At 54.4% G+C, this 12,792-nt stretch overlaps 1 protein-coding gene across 1 annotated transcript in view; it reads left to right on the top strand.

Moving 5' to 3' along the window:
* The window catches only part of RASGRF1 (Ras protein specific guanine nucleotide releasing factor 1), a 102,436-nt gene that overhangs the window by 48,896 nt on the left and 40,748 nt on the right, over positions 1–12,792 (top strand). The window contains exons 7-11 of the mRNA XM_069558688.1: positions 832–1,025; positions 1,340–1,449; positions 6,324–6,442; positions 8,094–8,254; positions 11,163–11,226. Coding sequence (XP_069414789.1) covers positions 832–1,025; positions 1,340–1,449; positions 6,324–6,442; positions 8,094–8,254; positions 11,163–11,226 — 648 coding nt within the window. The remainder of the gene's footprint in view (positions 1–831; positions 1,026–1,339; positions 1,450–6,323; positions 6,443–8,093; positions 8,255–11,162; positions 11,227–12,792) is intronic.

Below are 12,792 nucleotides of genomic sequence, written 5' to 3'. Positions count from 1 at the left end.
GTGTTGAAGGGCAGGTTTGGGCTTTCGAGAGCTGGAAGGACGATGCTAAGACACCCAGGAGGTTGAGACTGATGGGCCAGCAGGGGCTGCAGAGCTGGGAGGGCAGGGACAGGGGACCCACAGGTGAGGGGACAGAGACTCAGGAAAGCATGTCATGGGGTGGAAAGCCCTGGAACAAGGGAGTTGGGAAACCTGGTTCCAAGCCAGCTGCTGACTCACCCTGTGGCCTCTGACAGGTCCCAGTCACAGATGGGACACTCTGGGAGGGAGGCCACCTGGAGGAAGGAGGGCACTGGGGGGATGTAATTACAACAGAGGCCAAGGCAACCCCACAGGCGCTCTGGGACCCAGGTGGCCCCTCAGAGACGTCCCCAGTCAAGGCAGGGGCTGGCCTTCATACCGCCTTCCCGTACTGTCATGGGCCCAGCTTGTGCAGGGCAGCTTCCTACAGTGGAGAGCAGTTCCCACGCAGGGAGGACCCAGCTGACAGCCACTGGGACTAGTGACAACCAGGGAAGAAGCACCTGTGTCCTAAAAGGTGCCCAGGGGGCACCCCACAGCACCCTCCACACCTGTTTTCTCTGGCCCTCTAGGTGTCAGACTAGATAGGGCTCTAAACCCTGTGGTTCTGATGTGATTGATCCCAGTGCCTGAGCCCTGCCTGTCTCTCCTAGGAGAGGGCGGTGGGGCCAGGGTCGGCTCCAAAGGCAGGGGGTTTCTCTGGGACCTCCCGGGCGGGGCTGGGGAGGCCAAGGGCCTGGGGGAGGGCGTCAGCCCCTCACCCCACACCGAGGGTGCCCCCGCTGCCCGCTGAGCCCCGCCTCCTTGCAGCCGACCTGTTCGACATCCTGCTGCCCATGCTCAACATCTACCAGGAGTTCGTGCGCAACCACCAGTACAGCCTGCAGATCCTGGCGCACTGCAAGCAAAACCGTGACTTTGACAAGCTGCTCAAGCACTACGAGGCCAAGCCCGATTGTGAGGAGAGGACGCTGGAGACCTTCCTCACCTATCCCATGTTCCAGGTGCGCCACCCTGCCTGCCGCCCTACCAGGGTGCATGCGCACGTGGGTGGCTGGGCGGTGGGATCAGGAGGGGTGCGACCCGCAGAGAGCCAGGCCTGCAGGGCAGACCAAGGGTTGGGGTGGAGGGGCTCGTCCCACCCAAGACCCTGGCTCCAAGTCTGAGATCAGAAGAGTCTGAGATCAGAAGTGCAGTGGAGGTCCTTGGTGCTGAGAACCCCTGTCTCTGCTCCCCCATCCCTCTCAGGGGCTCTGTCTCTCCCCTGTCTCTCATTTCATCGCCACCTCTCTCCTGCCTTGCCTCCCTCCCCCCGCAGATCCCCAGGTACATCCTGACGCTGCACGAGCTCCTGGCGCACACCCCTCATGAGCACGTGGAACGCAACAGCCTGGACTATGCCAAGTCCAAACTGGAGGAGCTGTCCAGGTAAACCCTGCAGTGGGTCCCCACACCAGGGAACCCAGGTCCCCCTATCATAGGGCAGACCCAGGCTTGAGGGTGCCCCCACCAGGAGTTCACTGAGCCCAAATGGCCAAAACTCACGTTTCTGCTTAAGATTTCGAGGGGTTGGGACCTACAGCCTGTCCCACCTGGAGGCAGAATCCCCAGGAGCAGTCTGAGGGGTTTACAGCTCCAGTCCAGGTGGGCACCGGCGAGATGGGATGGGTGGCTTGCTGTCCCTGGCACAGGTGGGGCCCAGCAAGGGCCTGGGCGGTCAGTGGGCCCATCTCCGGGACTCGCAGACACTCTCTGCCCATTTCCTTGGTTCTCCAGCGTCAATATGTCAATGCTTGTGGCTTTAGGAGCTCCATGGGGTCCCGAGTGTTGGGCCTTCATGTATCCCAGGCTCTGTTCAGCAGCAGGCAATGTCCGTGGATGGACAGGCCATGGTTGGGTCATTGTCACAGGCCGAAGCCCCATAGTCAGGGCCTCCCCTGCTCTCCCTCAGTCCCTGGAGTGCAGTCTCTGCCCAGGCAGAAGCAGAGGGACCAGGGAGGAGGGATGCCACACCCAGGCGGTGGGGGAGGGATTCCCCATCTGTGGGGGCAGGGCGGCATGGAGGGGAGGAGCTTCAGACTCTAGTTTACTGAAGAGGGAACCCACTAGAGTTTCTGATGGATGAGGTAAGAGGACAGAGAGAGAAAATGGGAGTCGAAAGGGAGTCTGAGCTTGAGCAGCCTAAAGGATGGCACTGCCACGATGCAAGGTGTAGAAGCCTCTGGAGGGGCAGGGTTGAAGGGGTCTGCCTCGCTTCATGGGAGCTTTATTTGGGGGGTGTTGGGCCTGAGATGAACGACAGCAGTGGAGATGACAAGGAGGGAGAGTCGGTGTTTGAGTCTGGAGTTTAGGGAGGCAAGATGGAACAGGTCATCAGCTCAGACATGGTATTTAAAGTCACCAGCTGGGACTTCCCTGGCGGTCCAGAGATTAAGACTCTGCACTTCCACTGCAGGAGGTGTGGGTTCAATCCCTAGTCAAGGAACTAAGATCCTGCATACCAGGTGGTGCAGCCAAAATTTTTTTAAAAAGTCACAAGATTGATGAGATCACCAAGGGAGTGTGTTTAAGCAGGAATGAGGTATGAACCAAAGGCTGAGCCCTGGGGCATCCACCAGTGGAGGCCAAGAGGTGAGGAGGGGCCTTATAGTCAGAGACGGATGGGTCTGCAGGGTGTAGGGCTCAGCCACCAGCCCCGCTGGAGCCCCGCCTACCACCCAGAGCCCTAAACAGCTTCCCGAGTTCAACAAGTGGAACTTGTTGGGCAGCTGGGCAGAGGGAGGACCAGTCTGGACTGGGCAGGGCACAGACCCCACAGTGAAGAATTCGGGAGAAGGTGTAAGCAGGGCGTGACTGCAGACTAACAGAACCGTTGTGGGGTGTGGACCCCAGTTCTCTCGGGCCCCAGGGAGTCAGTACAGTGTACTCTTCCCCGGGGAGAAGATGTGTACCTCCCGCCCTGTGACTTCCTGGACCCTGCGGGATGCCCTGGCCCAGTGCAGGCAGGGGTACAGGAGGCACGTGGGTGCCAGGGAACTTGGCCCAAGACCCCGGTCCCCTCTCCCCCCTGGTGCTGGGTGTACTGACTGCTCTTCCTTTGTCCCCCCACCCTTCACCTGCACCTGGTCCTGAGCCCAGCCTGAGCAGCACAGAAGAGGGTTTTCCCAAGTGAGAGCAGCCCTTTCATCCTCCTCCCACCTTCCCTGGGGCCTGAGGAAAGCTGCAGCCTGACTAGAAGCCGGAAGATAACCAGCTTCTCCCTGGCCAGCCTCAGAGCCCTGCACCCCTCACCTCTGGGGGCCATTGTCCCACTTCCTCTCCTGAACCCCCTCACTCCTAGGCTCCAGGATAACCCAGCTCATCACTTCCAGTTCCCCCAGGAGCTACAGGCCCTGGAAACCCTAGGCCGCCTTCCCAGAGTCCACCATCTTCCCTAACCTAGGCACCCCCATCACAGACTGCAGCCTGCTGCTGCTGCTACTGCTAAGTCACTTCAGTCATGTCCGACTCTGTGCGACCCCATAGACAGCAGCCCACCAGGCTCCCCCGTCCCTGGGATTCTCCAGGCAAGAACACTGGAGTGGGTTGCCATTTCCTTCTCCAATGCATGAAAGTGAAAAGTGAAAGGGAAGTCGCTCAGTCGTGTCTGACTCTTAGCGATCCCATGGACTGCAAGCTACCAGGCTCTTCCGTCCATGGGATTTCCCAGGCAGCAGTACTGGAGTGGGGTGCCATTGCCTTCTCCGGACTGCAGCCTGAGTCTGCCATTTACCCTGAGCTGCTGCAATTTATACACGTCTAACAGCCATCCCCAGGTGGCTCAGGGGTAAAACAGCCCGCCTGCCAGGGCCAGAGACTTAGGAGACCCAAGTTCGATCCCTGGGTCCAGAAGACCCCTTGGATAAGAAAATGGCAACCGACTGCAGTATTCTTACCTGGAGAATTTCATGGACACAGGAGGCTGGCTTGCTACAGTTCACGGGGTCCCAAAGAGTCGGACACGACTTGTCAACTAAACAACAAAGATTTTTTTTTAATGTGGACCATTTTTTAAAGTCTTTATTGAATTTGTTACACTATTGCTTCTGTTTTATGTTTGGGTTTTTTATGCTGAGTCTGGCGGCACCTGGGATCTTAGCTTCCTGATCAGGGATCAAACCTGCATCCCCTGCATTGGATTGTGAAGTTTCAGCCACGGGACCGCCAGGGAGTCCACCCCCTCACTTTGAGCACCTCTAGCCTCTTCAGCCAATCCCCCACCCTCTGCAAGAGAGGGTTCTGATTGCCTTGGGCTGCTTCCAAAAGTGAAGTACTTTTAGAGGCTGGAGGAAGGATGGCTACTTCCATCCACAGAACTTCCTGAAAGGTCCCTCCCTGGCCCATGCCCATGTGTTTTTCTGAAGAAGGCTAAGGCCTGGAAAGAGAAGGGCGTTGCTGGGAAGGTAGGGGTGGGATGGGTAGAAAACCAAAGTTTCTAAGGCAGAGACCCCATCTCGATGCCCCAGTCTGATAGCCGGCAAAAATGACGAGTTTTTATCATATATCACCTTTTTTTCACAATAACATTTTTGCAGCCCTGATAATTCAAGCACCTGTCGTTGCATGAGGTCAGCCCATGCAGTGCATTATTTTCCGTCCTCACCCCAACAGTTACAAATAGGAAGCTAAGTATTCGAGGAGTTGAGTAATGCGTTCAGTATCAATCACACTGATTCCCAGTTCACAGCTCCAGCTCCACCCATATCATCTCTCATTGTTATGGGGTTTGAATTGGATCATGTCTACGAGAGAACTCTGTTAACCACTGAATACTCGTCAGCTCTCTGAGTAGTTTTACTTGTGGAATTTCAGGCATCAACAAACAAAAGAGGAGGCTTTGTACTTTCCTTAGAGTAGGTGAGGTACTTTTTCCAGACCTCCTTCAAAATATATATATATATATATATATATATATATATATATATATATTCACTACTTTCCTAAGACTCCTGGAAACACATGGAGGGTCTTAGCAAAGTTGTTAACTCAATCCTACCTTTTCCCACCAATGCTATTTTTAAGAAGCAGTTAAGTACTACCACCTCGTGGAGAGGAGCAGTGTTGCAGCAGTCAGAACCAGAACAGAAAGTTGCAAGTGTTCTTAGATGAAGGGCAAACTGTCTTGCTTAAACCTCCTAGTCGTGCTGGAGCCTATAGAAATAAACTGCAGTCAGTCTTTCCTTGAGCCAACTGGATTGCCAGGTGCTCCAAAAATAAGTCATTCTGGAACCCAAACATTAAGGAAACCACCATATAAAGAGTGTGCAAGGGGGAGAAGGAGGTGTGACAAGCTGAGATAGTAGCGTTGCCATATACACACTAGCACGTCAGATAGCTAGTGGGAAGCTGCTGAATAGCACGGGGAGCTTAGCTCAGCGCTCTGTGATAATCTAGAGTGTGGGCTGGGGCAGTGGGAGAGAGGATCTAGAGGGAAGGGACATATATGTATGTGTATAGCTGATTCATCCGAATATTACTACTGGAAAAACCATAGCTTTGACTATCCAGACCTTTGTCAGCAAAGTGATGTCTTTGCTTTTTCATATGCTGTTTAGGTTGGCCGTAGCTTTCCTTGCAAGGAGCAAGTGTCTTTTCATTTCATGGCTGCAGTCACTGTCTGCAGTGATTTTGGAGCCCAAGAAAATAGTCTGTCACTGTTTCCACATTTTCCCCCTTCTATTTGGCATGACTCATTGGAAAAGACCCTGATGCTGAAAAGATTGAGGGCAGGAGAAGAAGGGGGCAACAGAGGATGAGACAGTTGGATGGCATCATTGACTCAATGAACATGAGTTTGAGCAAACTCTGGGAGATAGAGGAGGACAGGGAAGCCTGGTGTTCTGCAGTCCATGGAATCTCAAAGAGTCACATACAACTGAGCAACTGAACAACAACGACAAATAGCTGATTCAGATTATTATATCGCTAAAGCGACCGTACTCCAACTTCAAATTTTAATTAATCTTTTTAAAAGAACGTGCAGAGGGGAGAAACAAGTGCATTTCCCCGAGGCAGGAGCTCTGCTGACTCTTCTCCATGTGGGTCAGACCATCTTCTCAGCCTCCCAGAGCTGTCGGAGAGTTAGAGGAGCCCGCGCCTGTAAAGTGCACACACACAGCGGGCTCTCCGTGTGTGTAGGCTCTCTCACCTTTGGTGACCACAAGTTCTACCCAAGAATCTCTTCCCAGGTCCAGCCAGAGACCCGGCATTGCATCCTCCCTGGGAGGTGAGGGCCGCTGGTCTCTGACTGTTCATCCTCACAGGATAATGCACGATGAAGTCAGTGAGACCGAGAACATCCGGAAAAACCTGGCCATTGAACGCATGATCATTGAAGGCTGCGAGATCCTCCTGGATACCAGCCAGACCTTTGTGAGACAAGGTATGGCCTCTGCACCCTGCGTCCCCCACCCATCCCCGGCCAGGTGGGCCCCAGCAGCGGGAGGCAGGCCACACTCGGGGACACCATCAGTGGGCTCGGCTGCCACGTGCTAAAGCCTGCCGGCATGACTGCGGCGTTTTCCTGACCTGCCGGGGGAAATGCGACAGCTATATGTAGATGGCGGTGTCTATACATATAGATGCTGATGTTGTCAGTTTCCACAGTTTCCTTGTCTCCAGGTGTAAACACAATTTTTCCCAGATGGCCTTGGTTTGTCTACTGTATACCATCGTAAACACCGACATGTCCTTTGAGGGAGAGAATAGCGGCTGGAGGATGAGGCCAGGCTCTGACTGGCCCCGTGAGTCACAAGCAGTTGCAGTGTCGAGGTGGCATCGGCGAGGGTCAGTCCCTCTGTCCTGTGCTTGGCCTCCTCGGCCTCTTGGGGAGGCCGTGATCACAGTGGTTCTGGGTGTGGTCCCCTCACTCTTGGGCTTCAGCTGACCGTGGGAACACTGTTGAGAGGCTCAGCCCTAGTGAGAAGGAGGGGTGAAGCTCTCTGGGGCCCAAGGGACTGACTTCCAACTTGGGGATGTTAAAGCCACAATGCCTTTAAGGTCAGCTAGTTCAGATTCGACGGCGTGTGGGAAATTCAGTATCTGCTCTCATGCCCAGAGGTGATGCCTCAGGATGGACCTCAGCCTTCCTTCCTTCCTTCCTTCCTTCCATCTAGTCCTGGAGGTCTCTACATGAAAGGCTGGCCTGAGCAGCTGTCACTGGTCCCTGCTGCCCTTGGCCTGAACCCCCTCTACTGGGAGTTTGTTCTGAGCCCCTGGGTCCACCCTGGGACCTGCTGAGCCCAGAGCCAGCCTAGCCTGTGACCCACTCCCCTGAGCTGTGCTGTGCCCAAATTGAGGGGCTGGGCTGGACCTGGAGACCAGACGGGAAGCCTAGCAAGCCCTCTCTTATTTATTCTGTCTCACCACCCCCGTGGATGCCGGCCCTATTCATGCCAGTCCAACTCAGGTCTCCAGGGATGCCCAGAGAGTAGAACCTGCCCCTCCCTCCAGAGCTGAATGTGCAAAGGAAAGGGGCTGAGGATACAGGGAAGGGGGTCCTTGCAGTGATGAATGTGGGCAGGAGGCAGAGTGGTGGCCCAGAGCGGGACTAGGGAGAGTCCGGGAGGGCTTCCGGAGGAGGTGGGACTGGACTCTGCAGCAGAAGACGCTGAGATCAGTTGGTCACGTCTGCAGCGGCTGCATGCGGCAGCAGGGACTTAGTCTTATCAGTCTCTCTAGGCCACAGCCAGCTCCCCACTTCCTCAGTCTCCTGCCACCCCCAGGCCCCAGCCTAGCGCTGCATTCTCCTCCTAGGGGCCATGTCCTTCAGGGTTCCTTTTCTTTCTAAGGCCCTGGCCCTGGCTGGGTGGGTCAAAGTTCTGGCACGGAGCCTCTCTCGTCACCCCCCGCCCCCCGAACCCCACCACGTGGCCCCGGGGAGGGCTGTCTGAGTCAGCTGCCTGCTGCCCGGAGCCAGGGTCACCCTGTCCCACTGCCGTGGACACTGGCATCGCCGCCCACGTGCAGCTTCAATGGCTCAGGGGCGCAGGTCGTCCTGGGAGACGGACTCTGGGTCTCTCCTCCGTCCGCAGGGTCCCTCATCCAGGTGCCCATGTCTGAGAAGGGCAAGATCACCAGGGGGCGCCTGGGGTCCCTGTCCCTGAAGAAGGAGGGCGAGAGGCAGTGCTTCCTGTTTTCTAAGCACCTGATCATCTGCACCAGAGGCTCTGGCGGAAAGCTTCACCTGACCAAGGTAGGGATGCCCAGGGCTGGGGAGCTGCCGGGGCTGGAGATCGGACACTGCACTGACCGGGGGGCGCTGACCGACCCCGACCAGGGCCCAGACAGTGGGCAGGGGTGTCAGAGACGCTCGAGTGTACACACACACACGCTGACTGGTCCAACTGAAAGCTTGGAATGAGCGAACCATTCATGGGTTTTCTACTGGAGAAGTCATGGGAAATGGGAAAGTGAGTTCGAAGATGCCCAAAGGCGCCCCCACAGCTGGGAGCTGGGACAGCGGAGCCAGGGGGTTCAGAGAAGCTCTTTCTTAAATTTTTATTTCTTTATTTTTAATTTATGTATTTTTGACTGTGCTGGGTCTTCGTTGTTGAGAATGGGCTTTTCTCTAGTTTTGGTAAGTTGGGGCTGCTCTCTGGTTGCAGTGCCTGGGTTTCTCCTGCTGCAGAGCACAGACTCCAGGGCCCACAGGCTTCAGTAACTGCAGCATACGGGCTCAGCAGTTGTGACTTCTGGGGTCTAGAGCACAGGCTTAGTAGCTGTGGTGCACGGGCTTTATTGCTCTGAAGCACATACGATCTTCCTGGACCGGGGATTGAACCCGTGTCTCCTGCATTGGCAGGCAGGATTCTTTACCACTGGACTACCAGGAAAGTCCCCAGATAAGCCCTTAAAAGTCCCATGTGTGTATGTGAGGGGCCAGTGGAGGATGGTCACATCTGGCTGAGGCAGAGCAGCACCCAGAGCCTTTTTCTCATTTCCAACCAAAAAGGAGTTCAGACAGCCGTTCCTAATGCCTTTGGGCACTCACCACCCCCCACCAGCACCCCAGACAGAAGCTACCACTCCCCAACACGGCACATGGCTATCCCACTGCTGAGAGCTCAGAATTTGATCCCACTTCTGTCTCTTACACTGTGTGAGCCCAGACACTTCCCGTGCCCGTCCATACCTCACTTCCTCATCTGCTTTGAAATAAGGGTGGCTGTCCTCACCAGAGGCATGCACAGATGCAGGGAGGTGCCCACAGACCTGCTCTGGGAGCTGTGATGCCCCTGCCTCTGTAGCGACAGCCTCCCCAAACTGTGTTCATCCCCATGAAGGCTCGCTTCAGCAGATTTCAAGTCTGAACATGCTGTGGCCTGGAGAGGGCCAGAAGGAGCCCTTAATTAAAGTAGAACATCAGGGAAACCATTCTTCCAGACCCTGGACGCCTGGCCCGTAGCCTCCTACAGCGCTAATAGATCAAGCAACGGTTTCAGGGAACCTACTGCTTATGTTAACATGTCGACAAATTAGTTGGTCGGCTGCATGGGGGGAAATTAATTTACAAACATAGAATACTCCAGTTTCAACCAAATTGTGTGTCGAGGAAAGCATTCATTATTTATTAGCTCTGGAATTTCTTTTAGGAAGATCTCTGTCCAGACTGGAGGAATGGTTCCTCCAGCAGGTGGGAGTCAGTAGGGGTGGTTTGGACTGGAGACTTGAAGGCAGCTTTTCCGTATGAAAGCACATGCCTTTGTGTTTGTTCATTTTCTCTTATTTTGGTTTGAGGGGTTGTTTATTTATTTGTTTGAGTTTTAAAAGTCTCTTAGCATACTGGTAAAGGTGGAATCTGAGCACTACTCAAATTCTAGCCCTGCTCCTTACCCGTGGGTGACCTTACTAAGCCCCAGTTTGCATGCATACTCAGTCACTAAGTCATGTCTAATTCTTTGTAACCCCATGGACTGCAGCATACCAGGCTTCCCTGTCTTTCACTATCTCCTGGAGTTTGCTCAAACTCCTGTCCATTGAGTTGGTGATGCCATCCAACCATCTCATCCTCTGTTGCCCCCTTCTCCTCCTGCCCTCAGTCCTTCCCAACATCGTGGTCTTTTCCAATGAGTTGGCTCTTCGCATCAGGTGGCCAAAATATTGGAACTTCAGCTTCAGCATCTGTCCTTCCAATGAATAGTCAGAGTTGATTTCCTTTAGGATTAACTTGTTTGATCTCCTTGCTGTCCAAGTGACTTTCAAGAGTCTTCTCCAGCACCACAGTTTGAAAGCATCAGTTCTTTGGCGCTCAGCCTTCTTCATGTCCAACTCTCACATCCCTACATGACTATTGGAAAAACCATAGTTTTGACTAGATGGACGTTTATTAGCCTAGGATGAGGGATTTCAAACTTCTGCAGACTTGGGACTACCAGGTCGTGCCTCGGAGCTGCTGTGAGACAAGAAGTGAACATGGAAGCTCTCCATCCCCAGCCCAACCTTTACCCTTCTTCAGGGAAGGCATCTCTGAGCCAATCCCAATTGAGCTACTTCATTGGGCTTCTTTTTAACATTTAATTTTCTTTTAAGATTTTTTTTTATGTGGACCATTTTTAAAATCTTTACTGAATTTGTTACAGTATTGCTTCTGTCATGTACTAAGTCACTTCAGTTATGTCCAACTGGTTATGACCCCATGAACTGTAGCCTGCCAGGTTCCTCTGTTTGTGGGGATTCTCCAGGCAAGACCACTGGAGTGGGTTGCCATTTCCTTCTCCAAGGGATCTTCCCAACCCCGGGTTTGAACCTGTGTCTCTTATGACTCCTGCATTGGCAGGCGGGTTCTTTACCATTAGCGCCACCTGTGTTTTGGTTTTTTGGCCAAGAGACATGTGGGATCTTAGCTCTCTGACCAGGGATTGAACCCATACCCCCGCATTGGAAGGTGAAGTCTTAACCACTGGACCACCAGAGAAGTCCCTGGGCTCCTTATATGAAGATAAAATTCTTCAACTTTAAAACCAGAAAACCCACGTGGCTATGATGTGCACATACACGTGTCACGTGTCTGTCGCTTTTAGAGTCCCTCCTCACACTGACATTCTGGAACTCTGAACCTAGAGCCTCTCCCCCCCCATTCAAGGTGGCCCCGCTCTTTTCAGAACGGAGTCATATCCCTCATTGACTGCACCTTGCTGGAGGAGCCGGAGAGCACGGAGGAAGAAGGTGAGTGTGAGGCTGCCTGCAGGCCAGTGTGTCCACACAGATCACACACTCTCACCCCCAGAGGTAGAGCCCAGGCTATGGGAGGAGAGGAGGGTGCTGAAGTTCGGGGGTCATTGTCCTGGATCTGGAGAGGCTAGTCTGGGTCTTTAGAGAAGGAGCTCCCTGGCCCAGTGGGTGACCACCTCCACCCCCTTCCTGGTTCCTTCCAAGCTCCTTGGGTCCCTGGACTTGGTGCCCTTGGGTTTGGGGGTCCCACGTGTCAGAGAGCACCCCTCATTAATGCATCCATATGCTGCATGCACCGTTGCTCATTGGACAGCCAGAAGATGCCAGGGAGGTGCCAGGCCCAGCCCTGTCCTCCAGTGCAAACAGGTGGGGTGTTCAGGGACACACATGCTCCCACCAGAGGGGGCGTAGGGGACCATCCCCTGCAGTGAGGCTGGAGGGACCAGGACCCAGGATGGGAAACAAGACTCAGGGAGAAGGGAGCATGTGAGAGGGACCTCAGCACACCAGAAGGGCCAGGTAGGGGGGCCCCAAGTGCCTGGAAAGCCTTGGCATGGGGCTGTCTGTGGATTTCTGTCTCCCGGGGAATCAGAATTGGGGGGTGGGCCTGTTATAAAGGGTTAAGGGGTGGAGTCACTGCTCTCTCTCGATTGGACCCAAGTTGCTCCTCGTCTCCCTGCTTCGTGACTCCCCAGCGAGGCTCCGGATCCCTGCCCTGTCGGTACACCAGCTGGATGGGCCATCTCTGCCCTTCTCCAGATCGGGGCTCCATGGGCGGGGCTGTGTCTGAGGACCTCAGATTCTAGTCCTGGCTTGGTCTTAGGCTCAGGGTTTGCTGGGAGCTGGGAGCCTCATCCACACACACATACACACACGCATGCCCTGGTCAGCCCCAGGGAGCTGATCTCTGCACCCTTCATGACACTCCACCCAGGGCAGAGCCAAGCAGCCCCCGCAAGGCAAGAATAAACCTATAGCAGTTCACCCGAGGCTCTTACCAGCATGATCGTCTTCAGTCTTGGCCACAGCCAGTCCAGACCCCAGTGGAAACATCAGTCCCCAAGCCCTTTTCCCTCCAAGTCCAGGAAAGGTAGAGACACAGCCCCAAGAACTTGACATGCAGACACCCCACTTCCGAGCAGCTGAACCCATCACATCCCCAGGTCACCACATGGAGTGGCAAGTAGAGCCCAGAGCTGTAGCAGGCCCTCCGTAACACTCAGGCCAGTGAATGCAGAGGCATTGGAAGGAGTCCCTGAACTGTGATCTTAGTCTTTCCAAATAAAGAGAGTTCAAGGAGCCCTACAGATTAAGAGCAGAAATAAAAATACCCAGGATTTACTTTGGCTTTGCGAACCTGTCAGCTGAGATAAATGTCCAGCCCAGTCCCTAACAGCTCAAGATCTAAGGTTCTCCACCTGGCCCCTGGATCACCTTGGCAGAGCAGGAAGTGAAGTGAAGTGAAAGTCACTCAGTCGTGTCCGACTCTTTGCGACCCCATGGACTATACAGTCCATGGAATTCTCCAGGCCAGAATACTGGAGTGGGTAGCCTTTCCCT

Source organism: Ovis canadensis, chromosome 18 (genome assembly GCF_042477335.2).
Source record: "Ovis canadensis isolate MfBH-ARS-UI-01 breed Bighorn chromosome 18, ARS-UI_OviCan_v2, whole genome shotgun sequence".
NCBI lineage: Eukaryota > Metazoa > Chordata > Mammalia > Artiodactyla > Bovidae > Ovis > Ovis canadensis.
The sequence above is the reverse complement of the archived record's forward strand: the minus strand, read 5'-3'. Positions and strand labels throughout refer to the sequence as shown.